This window comes from Sinocyclocheilus anshuiensis, unplaced genomic scaffold, assembly GCF_001515605.1.
Source record: "Sinocyclocheilus anshuiensis isolate Anshui unplaced genomic scaffold, SAMN03320099.WGS_v1.1 scaffold715, whole genome shotgun sequence".
Taxonomy (NCBI): domain Eukaryota; kingdom Metazoa; phylum Chordata; class Actinopteri; order Cypriniformes; family Cyprinidae; genus Sinocyclocheilus; species Sinocyclocheilus anshuiensis.
In genome coordinates, this window is record NW_015551089.1 from 1569982 (window position 1) to 1591502 (window position 21521).

General features: G+C 38.4%; 2 protein-coding genes across 4 annotated transcripts; one reads left to right on the top strand and one right to left on the bottom strand.

The window, feature by feature from the left end:
• Positions 1 to 231: 231 nt before the first annotated feature.
• gstz1 (glutathione S-transferase zeta 1) lies at positions 232 to 6603 on the bottom strand. Of its 3 annotated transcripts, XM_016452705.1 has the most exons (10): positions 6531 to 6603; positions 5794 to 5847; positions 3812 to 3863; positions 3638 to 3705; positions 3463 to 3543; positions 3259 to 3384; positions 2920 to 2995; positions 615 to 667; positions 476 to 525; positions 232 to 394 (listed from the first exon to the last, which is right to left on the bottom strand). In XM_016452705.1, the coding sequence occupies exons 5-10, from the start codon at positions 3511 to 3513 to the stop codon at positions 268 to 270; spliced, it is 483 nt and encodes a 160-aa protein (XP_016308191.1). In that variant the 5' UTR covers positions 3514 to 3543; positions 3638 to 3705; positions 3812 to 3863; positions 5794 to 5847; positions 6531 to 6603; the 3' UTR covers positions 232 to 267. The 3 variants fall into 3 exon arrangements, with proteins under 3 accessions (XP_016308191.1, XP_016308189.1, XP_016308190.1); XM_016452703.1 differs by lacking the exons at positions 5794 to 5847; positions 6531 to 6603 and adding an exon at positions 4188 to 4328; XM_016452704.1 differs by lacking the exons at positions 5794 to 5847; positions 6531 to 6603 and adding an exon at positions 3943 to 4130.
• On the top strand, positions 5074 to 21481 carry LOC107662620 (methylmalonate-semialdehyde dehydrogenase [acylating], mitochondrial-like). The gene is made up of 12 exons (XM_016452702.1): positions 5074 to 5223; positions 5812 to 5850; positions 6537 to 6611; positions 7348 to 7509; positions 8643 to 8721; positions 10166 to 10468; positions 10576 to 10697; positions 13059 to 13248; positions 14735 to 14916; positions 15274 to 15453; positions 19083 to 19181; positions 21226 to 21481. Exons 1-12 carry the CDS (start codon positions 5185 to 5187, stop codon positions 21328 to 21330), a joined length of 1575 nt encoding a protein of 524 aa, XP_016308188.1. The 5' UTR covers positions 5074 to 5184; the 3' UTR covers positions 21331 to 21481.
• The last annotated feature ends 40 nt before the right edge of the window (positions 21482 to 21521 follow it).

The window sequence follows — 21521 nt, forward strand, 5'->3', positions numbered from 1 at the left end:
ATGTTTTCTCTTGTTTTGCATGTACTTTACACGTTTGTCCACTTTTTATGTTTCACATTTCACTCACACATTTTCCTTTAAGTCACTGGCATGTACAGCTCATCTCTTGTCCATAGATGTCTGAAAGTTGCAAAAAGCAACTGCAGTCTTTTCACCAAATCAATAAATGCAGTACATTGCTAAAAAGAAACTGAACTGTCTTAACTTATTAACGAAGAGTCTCTCACAATGGATTATCAAAGTGTTTTATTGATTTCATTATTCAGATTATGCCTGCAAATCATCAGGAGTATCAGGCTGACATGATGGATGAGTGGCTTTGAAAGCATCGATCTCAATTAAGGTCTGGTTTAACCTTCTGATAGTAGGGAACTGGGACATATCCACCTTGAACCTTTGGTAAAGGACAGTAGAGTGTACATTATAGCATTTTGCATTGTATAAACATTAATGTCAGCTTTAAAGAGACGTGTACCTTTCAGCATTGTAGACTTGAGGCACAAGACAAATATCTGCCATGGATATCTAGAAGCGTAGCAATGTTTCAAAGCATGTTAAAACTGAATTTAGAATTCTTAAACACTACTGTTCAAAACCTTCATCACAGCTATTACCTCATCACCAATACAGTATTTCCCTGCCGTCTGCTTCAGAATAGGCTCTAAGGCTTCAAATAACACATGCAATAAAAGTCAATTACACAGTTAAAGCAATCAGCTGTGAAGTATTTGTGTTACAATACTTGCAGGAAAACGTGTCAGGTTACGTATGTAACCATGGTTCCCTGAGTAGGGAACGAGACACTGCGTCCTCTAGGGGTCGCTATGGGGAACGCCTCATCGTGACCCGTGTCTGAAGCATACATTGAAAAAAACACCAACAACACGTTGGCCAGCGACAGCCATGATGTCACTACCGGTGCGACTATAGTATAAATAGGCACCGGGAGAACACATCATCCACTTCTTTGTCTGAAGCTTGCATCCGAAGCATGGCAAGAAACCTAGAGGACGCAGTGTCTCGTTACCTACTCAGGGAACCATAGTTACATACGTAACCTGAGACATTCCCTTTCAAGGGAACTTCGAACTGCATCCTCTAGGGGTCGTTATGGGGAACGGTATACCCACGCCACCATGCTGAGGGGAGTGCATGCCAGAAACCATGGCGAGCACTAAGTACCAACTCTACCATATTGCCATGGGAGTTGCCCCTGTAACGTTAGACGGCCGTCAGTGACATTATTCCCTACGGCCAAAGGCCTAAGCTACATACCTCAAAAAACTTAGGGCCAGAACTCCTGGGCCCTGGGTAGAGCTCAAGGCTTGGAATCAGGAATAGATTCCTTTAAGGGAATACGACCAAGAGCCTAGAATCATACTAAGTCTTGGCCTGTCACACTACTGCACGCTCTGCATATGCTAAAGGAACTGTCTCAACAGACCCCTAGTAGCAACACCCTGTTAAAGTAGGTATCCAGAGGATACATAGGTGGAGTGGTGCCCAAGGCGGAACCGGGGTTTTAAACCACTCAGTACGGAGCCAAACGGGAGAGGCAAGCTCAAATACAACCCTCTATGGTGAGGGGAGCACTGCCTGAGACAGCATTTACACAAGAAGGTTCTCGCAAATGCCACCTATACTTCCCGCTCGATGCCTCCGCAAGAGGGGATATCATGGTGATCGGGAGGCCCCTCAGGGCGACCTAGATACGGTAGACCAGACAGGGCAGCCTGAAAGCATAAGCCCAGCCTGGACGTCCAGGAAATTTTTGCAGTGCCGTGCCGTGCCGGGGGCCTAATGATCAAGAAGGCTCCCGCAGAAGCCTGTGACCTGGCCGCATAATCCAGGAAGTATGAAGCCGAAACTCGGTTTATCGTACTGTCTGGACATATATCGACGAGTGAAATAAAACACTGCAAGTCAAGCACCCGGTTTCTGAACCCAGTAGAGGGGGTGCTCATCGAGGACCTACCCTAGAAAAAGGACAGAAACACACAGGTCCCGGGAAACACTGCAAAGAAAGCTAGCAGAAGGATTATACACACAACCACCAGCGCATTAAATACACATATATATATTTAGAAATGGATCGTACTCACCCACCATGGTTCCCACGTCGGAGCCCCGTGCGAAGAAGCCTCTGGTCCGGACCATCAGTAAGGTGGTCACTATGAAGCCATAGAACTTTGCCTCCCTGAACTTCTCGACCACCGACTCAACGGAGGTACCAAAAATATGGAAGGCGAAACCGGCGCTTCGAGAAGAAAGCCCCTCTCTTTTTTCCTGATATCTGCTAGGTTCACCCACAGTAGCTGGCCAGCGTCTCTCTATAGGGGCATCTTCTCAAAAGCTCATCATACGCAGGGCAGGAGGATTGGGAAGGCTCAGCCTCAGCTTCTTTGCTCGGCAAGTACCAAAAATAAAAGTATCGGTATCGGGCGAGTACTGGAAAAAGTGGTATCGGTGGATCCCTACAAATAACGCATAGATCGTGTGTGTCATCATATGTTAAACAACGACAACACAGATGCACACATCCTCTAAACGCTTTGCTAGTGCTCGCCATAATGATATGAATATAGATCGCTCTTACCACAGAAATGCATGCTTCAAACAAAACAGTCAATGAAGATGAAGAAGAGAATGATGTGTGCTCCCGGTGCCTATTTATACTATAGTCGCAACGGTAGTGACGTCATGGCTGTCGCCGGCCAACGAGTTGGTGTTTTTTTCAATGTATGCTTCAGACACGGGTCACGACGAGGCGTTCCCCATAGCGACCCCTAGAGGACGCAGTTCGAAGTTCCCATGAAAGGGAACGTGTTGAGAACTGCATCAAAGATCAAAATTAAACTGATGGTTTATATGACAGCAAGATGTTACTACATTGAAAAGAACTTAATGGGAAAAACTCACCCTCGAATCCTCGGTTGATGAAATGTTGAGCCCACTGTACCTTATCTGCTCCAATTTTCTGAAGCACATACAGATTCTGAAATACAGCATTATTGGAAATAATGGGGTCTTTAATGAAATGCTTGATTGATATTCCTTTAAAGCACTGATGCTAAATTCTTGCTTGTAGAGGACAAGTGTTAGTAACTTTTCCATGTGATTGGACATGATACTTATGGAAACATTATAGAGACTTGGGGTGGGCTTTTTTGACTTGGACCCACCTAAAACCATTCAAACAACTTCTTTATAGTTGAAATTGTTACTTTGTGCACCTATAAACACAATGTCATGTCAAACCTGGAGGGGCTGGATTCCAGATGCGATGATGTCACAGATGATGCGGACCTGACCCCTCTGCTTTGGGTCTGCTGGCAGGAGGCGGGGCTCTGGACGAGTTTCCTCAATGTACTGGATGATGGCCAACTGTGGTAAATAACAAAACACTGTAAACATAAAATAATTTAATTTATGTGAGCCACAAAGCAGAATGCATGTTCTTACCGACTGAGACAAGGTGATGCCATCAATGGTGACTGCAGGCACTTGCTGCATTGGGTTTATTGCCTTAAACTGATCTGTTAGCTTGTGAAAAAAGATAATTGAGTTAACATGGAATGTTATAGACATGGTTAGATGAATATTAACAATCAGAGCATATAGATTTCTGCATATATACCTGTTGCCCACCATCCTTGATGAGATTTACTGACTTTTGCTCATATTCAATGCCTTTCAATGCAAACGCTTCAAATATTAAACACATTTACATTTCATTAGAAAACAAAATGATATTAGACATGCTCGAGATAGATGATGGTAAACAGAATGAACTGATGTATTCAAGACTCACCTATCCGGACTCTCCAAGAGCATGAACTTCTAAAATATCCATAAAGAACAGGCTAGAACATGACAATATAACAGTCAAATAATGCATTACAAACAATAACTTCATTTAAGATAAGAAACGACATATTTAACCTTCGCGTGTGTCGCCATGGCATGCATATAGCAGTCCAGTTACTACTGAAACTATACAAGAAAAACCCACTACTTGGTCAACCAATGAGATGTACCACCAAAAATCCTCCTCCTGGCTGAGTTTCTCGTGACTAAGCAACTTCAATGGACTTCGGGAGACACATCGGGAAATGATTTCGTTTGTGTGTGCGTTTAGATAGATGTCTATCATCTCTCATCTGCAATTGCAGGATTTATGCATTTACCTTGATTAAACGTGCAGCGGATGCACTCATATTAGACTGTTGGTCCCCGAGAAGAATGGATTTCGTTTAAGATGGACTTATTCACTGTACATTGTAGTATTGCTCGGTTTACTAGAGAGAACTTCTTATGAACCGATTCTTGTTGAGGATTCAGTCGAACCGATTCGCAAGCCGGTTGAGATGTGTTTGTTTCAGAATAAAAGATTGTGGGAACAATACTGTTTGTAACAATATTGGGTATTATTAATGTTTATATATTTAAAAATAACATTTTGTATTGTATTGTAAATAATAATATTCTTATTTGTGTTGTTATCCATAACTTTATCAAAAATGTTTGAATAAACAAACAAAACACGTGACACAATCTAATATAATCGAAAACAAATAAACCGTTTTACAAAAAAAAAAATCAACTAAAAATGCTGCGTTGCATGACTCAAATGAATCATTTTTATATAGAATCGAGCCGTTCGAACGAATCGATTCGCTAAAATGATTCACTAAGATGACTTCAAAACATTGTAGTTCAAAGCAGTTAGTTTACTTGATTTTGTATCAGAACCGGAAAGATTTCACTTAGCTAAATGGTAATAAGTAATTGCATCAAAAATGGCGATTATTAAATGCGTAGTTAAAAGTTTTCTTGTCATATAGCATACATTTGTCACATGTCTTCCGTCTGAGTAATTAATAATTGACAGGTTTAATACCCAATCACTTCCTGAGCAACATCTCTCGCTTATGATGTGTGCCTGTGTCATCAAAGAAACGCCTTTCAACAAGCGCGCACTGCCATTGGTCCATCATTTGACAGGTCTAACCAATAGATTGCCTGCATTTGGGGGAGTATTTGGCTTTAGCACATGATTGGCTGTTTGAACACGATGTCCCGCCCATTCTTAAAGTCACAGTAGGAAAAGCGCTTCGTCTGCAGGGCGCGGGTTGGACGCACATTATAGGGGGGCGAATACAACATTAACCTACGAATTCCATCATGGCAGCGACATTAATGCGTTCCCTTGTAAAGAAGAGGGTAAGAAACACAAAAGCATTGCATTTTAAAATCATACATGTAGTATGAGTTTAACGTTACGCCATGTTGTCAAAGTATCAACTTCACGGTCAAACACCACGAGCAGATACTCTGTTGCTCACGAGCCACCATGAAAGCAACTCTATATAGAATACACTATAAAAAATAGGCTGTAAGATGTAGGAATTGCGAGGAGTTTGTAGCCTAATCACCACACTTATAGTACATTTGTTCTTATATCATTTTACAACAGTTTTTGTCAAGTTCAAACGCGCCAAGTGCTACTAGTGCTACCAGAGTCCTAGAAAGCATTGAACTTCATGCACGAATACATTTTTTGCAACAAATGAGTCGTATATGCAATCAGAAAAGCAGCTTCTCTGTATATAAAGATTTTTTCATATGTACCTTGATCAAAAGCTATATAACCCATTCATTTCCTCTCTATGCTGATTACGAACCAAGTCAAATGTAAGTGCACAGCAGTTTTACGTTAGGTTTAATATACTGATTGATATCTATTGAAATGATCTGGCCAGACACAATAACGGAGATCATTTAATATTGTACCTGTGACCTGTTCTGCAGGTTCCTCTTCAGATGGGACGCATGTGCTACTCCTCTGTGGTAAGTTCATCAGGTATTGGAGAACAAGTATTGTGCTGATTTGTGCTAAGGGTGTTTGAAGCCGAAAGAAACATAAGTGGGTTAATAGAATGTTTATCTAATATGTGAAAAACAGTGTACTCTTAAAAGCACAGTGGTTAAGTGATTATGAAAATCAAGCAGACAATGATTTTTGTATAAATATTGCTTATATATCCAATTGTTCTAGGTCATCAGCTGATTATAAATATCATTCCATAAGCCTTTAACCTGTACACAATGTAAACATCAAATGAAACTTTGCCTCCTCATTTCAGAAGACCACCACACACCACTGCCTCGTACTGAACCTTGCACTAGACTTATATGACTCAGATCTGGCAGTGACCAGAGAAATCCCTCATTCATTCTAGACTTTTAGCTCAGTCTTATAAGAGGAATAACACTAATGTTGTCTTTGTAAAGACTGGAATACACTACACGACAGATTTTAAAACACTAGGCATCAAACACTTGCAGACTTTGACTCATCCAGACTGCAAACCAGGTTCAAAATCTGGAGAAAAGTTAGGTATTCTAGTCTTAAGATGCAAACTATCATCTCATCAGTCACTTGAAAAAGTTTTTATTGTTATAATTGTTAATGAGTTGTGTTTTATGTTTGCTGTTTACATTCATGTTTCATCATTTTCTATGTCCTTTCTCAGTCCACCACCAAGTTGTTCATTGATGGAAAGTTTGTAGAATCCAAGAGTCCAGAATGGTTGGACATTCACAATCCTGTAAGTTCATACTGTACTAACAGACATCAGTTTAACTGTTTAATGCACAGTAGTTTAACAGATTACATTCATTGACCACACATAGGCCAAGTTAAGCCGATTAGATTAATGTGGTTTAAGCACATGTGATTTGTGCTAATCAACCTGACTAGAAAACACACAACACCTGCATTACTTTTCCTTAGTTATACCATCAGTCAGTATATACAGCAGCTTCACTTATATTGTTGGTTCTTTAAAAAAAGATCTTGTTAAAAATGATTGCTTATTGATGGTTTAGTACAGTTAACAATGTGCAAAAGGAGCAATTAAGAAAACATTAAGATTAACCAGTTTCTAGAGCTTTGCTGTAATCTGCTTTGCACAGTAGATGCCATAATAATTGCTTGTTTGTTTCTTTGCTCTATTTGCTTTCTATATTTAAGGAAGTCTGGTTAATATCACATTAGAGTAGTTTAAAAGCAGTCTGGGTTTTCGGTACGGAAAAGGTGGACATTTTTGAAGTTGCTTTGGCATGCATTTTTAGTATGTTGTTATAAGTAGGTGAATCGTTTGGGCTGTGTTTTTATGTTTAGTTAATGTTAACAGCAAGTAAGTATAACCATTGTCAGCAATCAGAATTTTTTTTTTTACAAGTGACCTACTGTATCAGTTCTTTGCAGATTCGAGGCAACAAACCATTAGTTATAGATGAACTGTCTCTGTGATTGAATTATAATGCATGTGCTGTCCTCAGGCCACCAATGAGGTTATTGGTCGAGTGCCAAAGGCCACACATGAGGAGATGTTGGCCGCCGTGGACTCATGCTCACGGGTGTACCACACCTGGTCCGAAACTTCCATCCTGGCCCGCCAGCAGATCTTCCTTCGCTATCAGCAGCTCATTAAAGACAATATAGTAAGTTACTGCTGCCCATCCTCAACTAATTTATTTTGCTTTTTGATTCATCTTCCAATCAACACCAGACTTTATGGTTGAAATTAGCATAATTTAGGTCTCATTTTACTAGATCCTGTTCTACACACTTCTTGTGCTTGTTAAATATGGATACTAACTGTAACACTGGTAGATCTTCATTTAAAAGGTTTTCACTGGGATTTCACGGCAATGGTAAACTTTCAGGTTTGGAAATTTTTCAAGAGGCTGTGGGAACCCTGTTTTCAGTAACTGCACTACAGTTTAATAGAATTATATAAACGGTTACTGATAGTGTTGATTAATAGTCCTTTATTGATTTGTAATGTGAATAGTTAAATGGTAGAGCTAGGGCTACTAGGGCCTCTTACATTTTTTTGGGGTAAATAGTTTATTAAAAATTGCAGCTGCGAGCAAAAATGCATTTTTTTGTAAGTTTTGTAAAATAATAATTTATTATTATTATTATTATTATTATTATTATTATATCATTTTCATTATTATTATTATAATTATTATAAATATTATTTTATAATTGTCATCAATAAATGTAAATTATTATTATTATTATTATTATTATTATTATATCATTTTCATTATTATTATTATAATTATTATAAATATTATTTTATAATTGTCATCAATAAATGTAAATATATAATAAAATAAAAATATTTCTGTTGTAATAATACTATTTCACTGTCAAATAATAAAACCAAACATTTAAGACAACAACAATAATAGTATTTTTAAAATACAACTGTAAAATTACAATATATTTCTTTAGTCTTAATTAAAGAATCAAGCTTTTTTATGCTGGAAAACTGCAGGGAGACCTTTAAGCTTCTCCTTGGTTGGCAACAGGTTTGTAAATATTATAACACATGCAACCCAAACTCCGAGCAGATGCAGTTCATGTGGAGCAGCATTTACTGCTAACTAAGCCACTCTGAAACACTGGATCCTGAGCTCTGAAGCATGCAGAGCATATTTATTTAATTAAATTCCAACGATTTTGATGAATGCACCATGCCATACTGCAATTAGTTTTATTTTGATTAATCGTTCTGCCCTATTGCCTGCTAATTGTATATGTGATTTGATTTGTGTTTCAGAAAGAGCTGGCAAAGCTGATAACCCTGGAGCAGGGAAAAACCCTGGCTGATGCTGAGGGCGATGTGTTCAGAGGACTGCGTGAGTCTCTCGCTCTCGAGACAGTTCTGTAGTAATATTGAGGACATTTAGTACCATGTTAGTTAATTACTGAATGTAGTAGTTATTTAAGACTGTAGAGTGTAGAACATTAAAAGAAATATTCAGTTATTTTCAACCCAGTGACTGCAGTATGTACCAACCCATACTGACTGCTACTACCAGTGTTGGGGGTAACGCATTACAAGTAACGCGAGTTACGTAATCAGATTACTTTCTTCAAGTAACTAGTAACGTAACGCATAACTTTCCATAAAAAGTAACTAAGTAACGTAATTAGTTACTTTTTTATGGAGTAACGCAATATTGTAATGCATTACTTTTAAAAGTAACTTTCCCCAACACTGGCTACTACAGACAATCATTTTGACTCATCCTTTAGTATGTGTAAACAAACAGGATGTGTTTACAGTAAATACCCTTATAAAGGAGGCTTAAGCACCGCAAATGTGTGATAGAATCAGCTCTGTTTGTGTCCAGTTACTGTATGCCTAATCATGACCAACTCACAAACGTAAACCTGGTTACTAATGCTTGGTATCCTTGTAAGAATACCAGGAAGTGATGTTGTGATCATGCACATGCTGTAACACATGTATATCTAGATGTTCTGCACATTGTAGGAATTATGTTGGTAACAAAAAACCAGAAGTTCCCCCATCTAAAAAAAAGTAGTCTCAAAGGACAATTAATACTTTATTTTTGGATTCACAATTGGCTCTGTAAAAAGGGTGTGTAAAGATTCCTTTAGAAGATCTATTTCACAAAAGCAATCTGAATGATTAATTCGTGAATGAGACTTGAACAAAAACTTTCAGCATCACAACTGTTTTCAAGCATTGATAATAATAAGAAATGTTTTTTTCAGCAGCAAATCAGAATATTAGAATGATTTCTGAAGGATCATGTGACACTGAAGACTGGAGTAATGATGCTGAAAATTCAGCTTTGCATCACAGGAATGAAATTACAAATTAAAAAGTTACTTTAATTTTTTTTTATTTTACAGTATTTACTGTTTTTTTTATTAAGGTAGCCTTTGTGAATATAAGATACTTCTTTTAAAAACATAAAAAAAGTCTTAACAACCCCAGACTTTTAAATGTTAGTGCAGCTCTTTTACAAGCTTCACATTTCTGCTTCATAACCAACCTTACACTTGCCTGCAAAGGTTCCATTATACAGTAAGTACTGTAGTCACTGTAAAGTTATTTCCTGTTCGGTTATACAGACTGAAATCAACAACATAACACGACACAATAAACAATGTTGAAAATATCTTGGGATATTCCTTTTTTTTTTTAGTGCTACAGGTTAAGCATTATTGGCTGTTAGGGCCTAAGAAAGTCTTTGGCCCCATAACTGTTTGCACATTTTGTTTGTGTACCTTCCCATTATTTACTCTAGTTGTTTGTTGGTCTTGCAGAGGTGGTGGAGCACACCTGTAGCATCACATCCCTTATGCTGGGTGAGACCCTCCCCTCTATCACTAAAGACATGGACACGTACACATACCGGATGCCCATTGGTGTATGTGCCGGTATCACCCCCTTCAATTTCCCTGCCATGATTCCACTGTGGATGTTCCCAATGGGCATGGTGTGCGGGAACACCTATTTATTGAAGCCCTCGGAGAGAGTGCCTGGTTGCGCCTTGATGCTGGCCAAACTGCTGCAGGATGCCGGAGCTCCGGATGGAACATTAAACATAATCCACGGACAGCATAATGGTATGGAAAATTATGGAAGCAGAAGGGTTATAAATATATTGACCACATTATGATCGAGATTCTGTGTGCAGATAACAAAACATTTTTTTTCACATGTGCTATTATAGCTGTGAACTTCATCTGTGACCATCCTGCCATCAAAGCCATCAGTTTCGTAGGCTCCAACCAGGCTGGCGAGTATATCTATGAGAGAGGCTCCAAAAATGGCAAAAGAGTGCAGAGCAACATGGTTGGTTCTGAAGAAGTTAATGCATTTCACAGAAAACCATATTGCATATGAAAGTCCACTCAGTTATGAGCAACAAAAAGTTGACCATAAAAGTGAAAATTGTTGTTCCAAACCCATACAATTCTGGTTAAGCTTCAGGTTTCTGTCGCTTCATTGAAACTCCAGGTAACCAGAACTTATATCCAAAAAGGTCATAAAGGCATCATAAATCAAATCCATATACTGTACAATGAGCGGTTAATCAAAATCTTGCGAAGACTTAGGCTTTCATTCTCTGGGTTTGGAATGACATTAGTGTACATTTTCATTTTTGGGTGATCTATCCCTTTATGATGTCTAAACTTCTTTAAATTAGTAGTTCCATATTATTTATGTAATTCCTTGAAACACAAAAGGTGAGTTTTGAAGAATATCCTGGCCACACTTTTCAACATACTGAAAGGTAATGAACAAATCTTTTTAATGACTTTTTAACAACACCAAATTTATACTGCAAAGGTGGCACAGAAGCACTTCTGAAGTGGCATTTAGGTGTCTTTAGATAGACTATTTAATGCTGCTCAGAGGTGGCATGAATGCAATTACACAGCAAATGCACCTTTATACAGTACTTTGATACTAGGAGCTGAGGTGGGGCAGCACAGGCATAATTTAGTCTTGCTTTTATGCAGTATTGCATCTTTAAACAGAATTTTGAGCAGCCTTAAAGTGCTACTATTATGCCATTTTTAAGGTTCCTAATATTGTTTTGGGAGTCTCCTACAATAGGTTTACGTGCATGCAAGGTCAAAAAACGCTTTCGTTTTCTCAAAATATGCATTTAATATCACCTCATTTTCCAAAGATTCTCAAACGATTAATTCAAAGCAGTTCTAAGCTTCAGTCTCTCTAAACCCCTCCTTTCTGTGAGACAACTCTGCTTTGATTGGTCAGATGGCCCTTTCTGTTGTGATTGGTCTACCGTGTACAGCGTGTGTCGGACACGATATGCCCATTGCAATAGTTCCGTATTTTGAACGCTCGAGGAAAAATAATAACATGTATTACTTATCATATGTACAGGGTGTGATTCAGTGGAGCCAGCTGGTCCAAATAAACTGGGTACTGAGCCATCTTTCAACAGCAAGCGTTTTGTGAATCCCGCATTGAACAGGACAGCGTCTTCTCGACACCATATTAACCACACGAACAAGCTACAGTGTTCAAGTTGTTTGCGGCCGGCCAACGTAGAACATAGAACATTGCAGAGCATTATGCAAATGTATTACCCTGTGACGTGTAGCCGTCACAAAAGTGGGAATCGAATGTTAGGCTGTTCGAAGTCTATTCAAATCGTTTACATTCACATACAGCTACATTACACACTGCATGAAAGGCAATATTTGAAATGGCATAATAGGGGCACTTTAAAAAGAGTGTGTAAAGATTCCTTTAGAAGATCCATTTCACAAAAGCAGGATGATTCATTCATTAATGAGACTTGTTAGTTCTCAAATCTGAATGATCAGTTGAAGAGCTTTCACGGGAGCAGAAATGATCATCAGTCAATAACTGCACTGCATTAACAAAATAGGTATATCTATATAGTATTATCTATATATAGTGTCTTTGCATCTTCTTTGAAGTTTGATACCCCTCATGCACTTTCATTATATAGAAAAGATTGGTCAGGAGGGGAGAAATTAGATAAAAGTTGTGATGCTACAGTTTTAGTAGCATGACAGTAACTCTGTTTTCAACAGTGCATCTTTTCCAGTAGCAAGCAACTTTTTCCCAACTACGTAGCCTCCCTACCATTGCTCTGTATCTGTTTCTCAGCACAACTGCAATGGCCAGATGGTGGCAGCATTTGGTTACAAATGAATCTGTCATTCTGGTTCATTCTTGACCTCCATAATGAGGCTGCAATTTTAGACTCAAGATTTAGGAAATTGGAGATTACCCCTTTCTATTCTTTATTGCTTTGAGTGTTAGCATGACAGACTTAAAATGATGAACAGCAGTGTATGTTAAACTGTGGAAAAATATGCGCACTCATTATTCATGTTCCTTGTATTTAATACAGCGTATCCCACCTACTTTGCTCCCATTGCAGATAAACTCCATTTTCTGAAACCCCACAGCAGCCCCCTTCACAACCACAATCCTTGCTAGATTATTGCATCTTTGCAAATTAAATTAAATTTTGATTCTGGATCTTATGCCAGTCTATTATAAATATGTTTTCAAGATGGTAAACTGAGGTCCATCACATTTTCTTCCCCCGCTTTTAGTTTGCCTATTTTCACTCATTGCGTTAGAATTTGTTGTTTGGTGAAAATGTGGAGCTGCTTCCTTACAATCTAATTTTCTGTCCACCAGGGGGCGAAGAATCACGGTGTGGTGATGCCTGATGCCAACAAAGAGAACACACTAAACCAGTTGGTTGGTGCTGCTTTTGGAGCAGCAGGTCAGAGATGTATGGCACTTTCCACAGCTATCCTCGTAGGAGAAGCACGAAACTGGTTGCCTGAACTGGTTGAACGTGCAAATGGTCTCCGTGTCAATGCAGGTACTCAAGCTGTATTATATTTATCAGTTCTGATTCTAAAGTACCCCAGTACTGCACATTTTATGTGTCTCACAAATCTGATCCGGTTTGGGCTGTGGAGCACTGTGTCCTAGTCAGGCGCAACACGATAAAGGCCAAAATATGTCCACACGTGTTATCGAATATCGCTTAGGTTTGTTGCATGTAGCAAAATCAGCACTTGCAAAGGTTGGCACGCTCAACTGTTTGTTAGATGGAGCAAAATACGAAAAAAAAAAAGTTAAGTATACCTAGTGCGATGATCCTAGTTAGTCACGACGAAAGGCATGCAACAAAATTTTAAAGCAATGAGATTTTGCAAAACATTGAATATGCCAGTTGGCTGTGGTTCTGTTGGGTCCCATATAATATTTTGCTCTCAGTAACAAATAAGAAGTGTTTATTTTGGGGTTTTCACTGTTTTCTCACAGCGACACAATATTGACCAGTTCCGTTATTTGCGTTTCTGGGGCCACCAAGACTAAGATGCACTATGCTATACCAGGAAAACATATACCATAAATATCACTTTAGACTATTTTTCCATGACATTCATTGAATAAAATCTATTTTTTCCGCAGTTCCTTTCTATGTAGAGTTTCTCCAAATTCATGCAGTTTCTTTTATCCCTCTTTTTTGGCCTTTTCGTAGACCACCCATGCCTTCATGACCACACCTCTCCCAGAGCAACTTAAAACATGTTCAGCTCACCCAGAGGATAGACGCACTATTTGTCTTGGTCATGCCACAAAGCAGAAGCACATTTTGTGGTATAAAGGGGACCAGAAATTAGTATGGGCCGATCAAATGTTTGAAAAAAAAAAATCTGCCGATGAAAATTGTAATTGTAATCAGAGAAGCTTAACCGCAGCTGCTATTCTGAAACCCTGTAACAGCCCTCAAAGACATACTGCCTCAGGGTATCTAAAATTGTGTGTGTGTGGATGTGTGTTTGTTCGTATGTGTGTGCATGTGTGTTTGGATATGTCAGTACCAATGCCTTTGATTACAGCCCAGTAAAAAGGGGTAAATTAAAGAAAAGTCGTCCCCTCTATTCAGCAAAAATCAACAAAACAAATGATACAGAAAGCATTTCTCCAGATTTTAGGATGTCTAAACTTCTGGTTAACCAACTAAACTTGTTTGGAAGAGAAACCGCTACATTTTCTGCCAACTATCCACCTAACTCATCTACAGTACAGTAATAATTCAGCAAATTGGTGCATTTAGGCTGTGCTCTGAATTACTAACATATTTAATGAATAGTACGTTCATTCAGAAATTGTAACATGGTGCCACATGTGATGAAAATTAAGGATTTCAGAATGAGTTTCCATTCTGATGGTTCAGACTAAAACATGTTGTCAGATTGTAATTGTTTTGGTTTGAGTAAATTTTGTAAAAGCTCCTTATCTTCTTAATCATGTCTTTATCTTTCTGTTATTTCTTCTCTTGTCTGTTCTGTAAGGTGACCAGCCTGGAGCTGATGTGGGACCTCTTATCTCACCTCAGGCCAAAGAGCGAGTGAACAGCCTTATTCAGAGTGGTGTGGATGAGGGTGCCAAGGTGCTGCTTGATGGCAGGAATGTGAAGGTCAAGGGTTACGAAAACGGGAACTTCGTAGGACCAACCATCGTTAGCAATGTCACGGTGAGAGCTACAATACCTCTTACAATACAATCCCACTTACTAAGCCTCATGTCATTCCAAACCTGTATGACTTTCTTCTGTGAAACACAAAAGAAGATACTTTTAAGAATATATCACATTTTTTAATCCATATAGTGAAAGCCAGTGGGGTTGTTTTGGATCCAAATGACTTTCAAGTGGACTAAAACAGTTTTTCGTAAAATCTTATTTTGCATTCCATAGACTAAAGAAAGTCATAAGTTTGCAACAACATGGTAGTGAGTAAATCTCTTTAATTGCTGTAAGTTTGAACATGTCAATATCATGCAAAGGCCATGTAATGTTGTACGCTTGCCGTTTGTCCTAATTTAATTTCAGCCGGACATGAAGTGCTATAAGGAGGAGATATTTGGACCTGTGTTGGTGGTCCTGGAGGCCGACAGCTTGGATGATGCCATCAAAATAGTCAATAAGAACCCATACGGCAACGGTACTGCCATCTTCACCACCAACGGTGCCGCGGCTCGTAAATACACCCATGAAGTTGATGTTGGACAGGTGAGTTTTTTTTTTTTTTCTTCTCATTTTCATTTTTTTTACATGAACAGGGCTGGGTTTATAATACACATTTCCAATACATCAACCTTCAAAAAGAAAGAGTTTGATCGTTTAAAGAAATTGGTGTATAATTCAGTGTATCCGGACACAGCCACTATAAGTACATCTGATTGAAGCACGATGAGCGGCGCTGCATGTAAAAGTTGCATTTCTTTTAACTTGACACAGTGTCTTAAAAATGGGACGCTCATGTGTGAGACGTTGTGAGCGCAACGCAGAGCCGATCCTCCCTATACGCAAAATACGCACGCTGCGTAGGACCCCCGAAACACCAGGGGGCCCCCTTGCTCTCAAAGAGGATTTAATTTTAGTTTTGTTTTTGAATTTGGCCAGCGGTTATGAAAATCATTTCTTTTAAGGTGGTGCGCTGTCGCCCTTTCTACGTAAAAATCAGTCAAATCATGTAATGTGAATGTCGTACAGTCTTGTTCGAGACTAAAAAAAATGAGTTGAAAGCGTACCGAGCCGCAGGAAGAGACACTGTTTCTCAAGCGCTTTCTGCAATGCGAGCGCGATTCGAGATTGAGTGAAACACGGACAAATGCATTTAATTCATTCATTCATAACCACTTATACCCACCCCCCCTCGCCTCCTTATAGACGGTGTAGACATGTTGATGTTCACTTATGTCGTATTAGGCACCTCCACATGTCATGTAGGCTCTTGACAAGACCATTGAAGGTGAAGAGTTCCAGGCACACCTCTAGAGTAAATATTAGAACGTGATGTAAATGAAATGTGTAAAATTCCCTTGGCGCCACTCCCTGACCCAAAGCCAAGAAGCACGGTTTAGATGTAAGTGTTGCCTCTTTAGCGGCCATATATACACTAATGGTAGCACAAGCCTTCCTTTAAATTGTATGTAAAAACAGTTTTTTTTTTTTTTTCCATTTGGGCTTACCTTGTTTACCACAGCTTTGAAAATGTACAGCTGTGACCAGAAAACATGAGCACTACAAATAGTTCATAGCAAATATGTGCTTTTTAATCAAAACAGCACTATGCCAAAATATTTTGCTGGTAAAGACCAAAATCTTAAATTAAACTCAAAAGGGATCCTCGCAACCTGTAGATATGGTGGTTATGCAAAAACGGCCCCCTTTTTACCCGGTTTGTTTGCGAGCAGCTCTGCCGTGTGTTTGCAATTCACATGCTGGAGTACACGGCACGAGCCATGTGCTGAGCTGGCCTCTGTAACCCCTGCACACAAGAACCTCCTTTTGCTTTTTTTTTTTTTCTCTGTCCACTCCCTCACGAGTCACCTTCGGCCAGAAGGCTCAAATTTTGCAACCACATTTTTTTAAAAACATTTCAAGAAGCTCTGCCAGTTTCCAGCCTCACCCCACCCCAAAAACAAAATGTTTTGTTTAGTTATTCTCTGCATGCATTACTTTTCTCGGCTGGTACACAAACAAATGATTGTGGCTTTCAGTTGTGTGTCGACTGCTTCGTCAACACATTCAATAGAATGAGCTGATTGTTTCACACTTTCCATATACAGCTGAAGCTCAACAGCAGCTTGTTCTCAAAGCAAAGATGTGCAAGTTTCTTCAACTTCAGACACGTTTATGTCTCAGGCTTTTATTTTTATTTGAACAAATTTAAACAGAGATGTTAAAGGGGTCATATGATGTTTTATTTTCTCTTTGGAGTGTTACAAGCTGTTCGTGAATAGATAAGATCCCTAAAGTTGCAAAGACTAAAGTCTTAAACCCAAAGAAATATTCTTTATAAAAGATTTTCATATTTAAAGGATTTGGCACTGATGATTCAAACGCGAGTTTTGAGCAGTGTAGAGCAGTGCTAGTTGTTTGTCGTTTCTCCGATCACAAATGCAGACATGGTTTTATGTTTACGCGGCGCGATGTAACGCAATGCGTAAAAAGACAGTATAAGTCATTATAATCAGTAATTATGTCCCCACTGGATGCAACAAATGCCTCGTTTATAATGGGTTTTATTGTTTTTGTCTCGTCGAGCTGGGACACTGCATAACAGTATGGTAGGGGCGTAACATTTCCGTCACACGCTTGAGGTATTCGGCCAATCACAACGGACTGGATAGCTGGCCAATCAGAGCACACCTCGCCTTTCAGACCGATGAGCTTTGTAAAAATCTACACGTTTCAGAAAGAAAGAAACCATAATGTACAGTATGTGGGAAATGTGTTTTTTGAACCTTAAAATACACAAAATGATGTCATATGACCCCTTTAATGTTTTACCATAGTCACATACCCAGACTTTAAAACTTTAAAGTAGGCATGAAATGAAAATTCTATATTCTAAATGCATAATAATTGATTATATTGTGAACGATTCACTTAAATTTGTTTTTTTTGTTGTTTTTTACTTTGTAAAAATGTCATCATTGGATCTTCCAGTGAAGCTGCAGACTTTATTCTGGTGACGTATGCTAGACTTCTCCAATCACTTAGTCCACATAAAAACCCTGTCCTTTTCATACAATCAAGCTCTCATTCGGATCTGCCTCCATCCAATTTACAACTAATAAACTGAACAACCAATCCACTTTTTTTTTCTTTTGGTAATTTGTTTCACTCACACGTGTCATTATAGAAGAAAGATCTGATGCTTCAGTTTCATCACTATTTAAAAATATGAAGATCCATCAGAAAAATACGAATTTTAAATACTAAATCTACGATAATCTAAAGAATGTAGTAATCATGAATCATTTTGATACTTATTGTGTGAAAAATATTATCATCACTTCAGCGCTTAGAACTTCTTCCCCCAATGTAATATGAAATGTGAAAAAAAATCATATTTTTGTGCATCATTTCAGGTTAAGCTGTAACTGTCAGTTTATGCAAAAATGTAATAATGTAATTGCATGCATGTAGGTTACAGAAAAGAGAAGAAATCGGTCGTTTTGTTTCAGAAATGTCAGTTCTGTCACAGAATGCTATTAAACATAATGTGGTGGACGTGAGACTCTGGAGGGAATTTTCTTTACTTTCAGAAAAATGACAATTTGTCTGTGGAACGTACGTTTTAAGACAAATTAAACAACTGATAGTGTGAAATGTGTTTTTTTTTAATAGAGTTTATTTTTTAAAGTCCACAGGGCACATAGATGAAGAAACCCGTCTCAGAAAAAAGAAACTAAATCTACTGGGATCATTCTCCTGCTTTTGCTTGCTATTTAGTAAAGGTTAACACAAATTTTAAACTGTAGTTTTGTTAAACTGTCCTATTTTGGGACTTTAATTGCTACATTGACATTGAAGCTCAGTGGGCATGCTCTTCAATACACTCTGGAAAGGTTGGAAAAAGTTTACATTGAGCAGGGAGACTAACGTGAAGCAGTAATGTATAGAATTTACAAACCGTCTCTCCCACATGGTGTCTAGCGACGTGAGGAAAGCATACAGCTTTCTGCGGCAGACAAAAATGCATTTGCGTCTGACAGGTACGCTGTTGTCTTAACCGTCATCAGGGTGTGAGTGTGTCAGATATGTGAGATGCAGAGAACATGACTGCTCAAGAGGGCAAATGCAGCTGACCTCTGAGATGTCTGTTAATGTACTGCTTTTTTTTATAGATTGGCGTTAATGTACCAATCCCAGTCCCACTGCCCATGTTTTCATTCACCGGTTCCAGAGCCTCCTTCAGGGGTGACACCAATTTCTATGGAAAGCAAGTAAGTATTTGGATATCAGAATATTTTGCTGTGTGGAATAGGTTTATATTAGACACTGAAACTCCATATTCTCACAATTCTTTCCCCGCCAGAATTAAAAAAAAAAAAGGTTGCCAGCCACCATCAGCATTTTTGATCAGTTTCACAAAATTTTCAAGGCCCCCAGAATAGTTAGTTGTATGAATATCTGAACATGCAATATATCAAAAGAGTCTCTCCTTTAAAAAAATGAATATTCTAGCTTCATGCATTTTTATGAACACTTGAATGTGGGCAAGTTTCATTAAAAAAAAAAAAAAAAAAAAGCAACATTTTGAACAAAAAGCTGAGAATTGTATATATATTTTTTTGTCTGGATCGTATTCAGAACAATGATTAAAACATAGATGGAATAGATCGCTTCCATCAACTCCAAAGTTTGCACGAACCACTTCCTGGGTTGACATTTCATTTAGTAACATTAGGCAGTTTTGATTTACAGTGGGTACGGAAAGTATTCAGACCCCCTTCAATTTTTCACTCTTTGTTATATTGCAAATTAACTTAAATGATTTTAGCAAATGGCTGCAATATAACAAAGAGTGAAAAATTGAAGGGGGTCTGAATACTTTCCGTACCCACTGTATATTCTGTTTAATGTCTGATGATTGTTTTATTTTACATAAGCATCTGCTTAAATATGCAATCTCTTGTTTCTGCTGCTTCTTCGTCGTGTTTTGATCCGGGGATTCTATACTCTTTCAGAAGATGTGTAATAGCGCCTCCTACCGTATAACAGTGAAAACATGGAAAGCCAGAACATTCCATCAATGGCAGGGAAGCATTGTCTCATAAATGATGGAAAATTCTGTCAGTGGAATTTGTTCCAATGAAAGAGTTAATAATTTGGACATTGTAAATGAGGACTACAAGGGGACTAAGTGCTAAAAATTGTTAATGAAAATTGTAAACAATGAATTTCGTTAGCAGATAGTGACAACACTTTAAATGAGCAAAAACAATTTTCCAAATGGCTTATTTTAACATTGCAGAGGGAATTCAGATTCATTGTAGATTTAGGCTTTAAAGGTGGGGTAAGCGATTTTTGGTAGCCAATGTTGACATTTGAAATCACCATTACTATAGAACTCATAATCAGTGATGCTGTGTACACCATAGATATATATACATATACATATCTATGGTCTACACTGGCACCGGCACGACACGACAAATCCCCGACAGAATACTGCGTTCTATTCATGACGTATTGACACAAATTTCAAATGATTTTAAACCGTCGATTTGTCGCGTCCAGTGTACAAGACAAACTTTAGCTGTTGCGGCACAGACACGGTGTTACTCGCCTATCGAGAAGAAACAAAGCAACCTCAGCGTCCGATCGCAGGCCTTCCGCTCCTTGAGTTCTCTCCAGCGCTGGAAAGCTGATCCGATATTTACACGGGTCATACAAGTTTGTTTTGCTAGTCGGCCCGAATCAGTTTTCTAAAGCGTTTTTGAAAAATCGCTTACCCCACCTTTAAATTGAACCATATTAAACCAGATGTTGCTAAACGCTTTGGAAAAGTTGAACACTTGGCACCAATACAGTTTTTCCAATGAAATACAGAAATGAAGATACTCAATTCATTTACAGTTACAGTTAACTAAAAAATGACTAAATTGAAAGAAATTTAACATTTTAAAAATTGCTGTTTTAATTCTACCAAGGAGCAAAAAAATGTCATGTCTTCCCCAAATGAACCAGCTACAGTTTAAAATCAGGTCACAGGCATGGTCCATTTGGTTTACCATCTGAATGTTTTGTCTCAGGAGTTTGGCTGTAAAATTAGTTTCGGTATAAAATTTCATCGGCTGTAGTTTGTCATAAAACAGTGACTGACATGTTTTGAAGCAAGTGGTTTATTGCTCCCGCCAGCTTAAGTTTGCCAGCCACCTGCCATTTCTCATGTGATGTCATTGTCATTTTGAGAGGGTATTAAAAAGATGACTAATCTTGAGTCATTGTTTAGTCTGAAGTATTTTGCTATTCTTTCCATCACAGGGCATTCAGTTCTACACACAGATCAAAACTGTTACCTCGCAGTGGAAGGCAGAAGATGCTACGCTGAAGTCCCCCGCCGTTACCATGCCAACAATGGGACGTTAAGTATTAATTAAATTTCGCCCTGGCCCCCAAAATCTTCAACAATACTTTTAACTACTGTACAGATGGATATTTTCAAACATACTGTCATATGTAGTCAAGTAATTCCAAAAATGTGATTTTTTTTTTTTGTTCCACTGTTCAATAAGTTGAACATTTTTTTTAACAAATGTAGCATGTGTTGCTCTAGACCA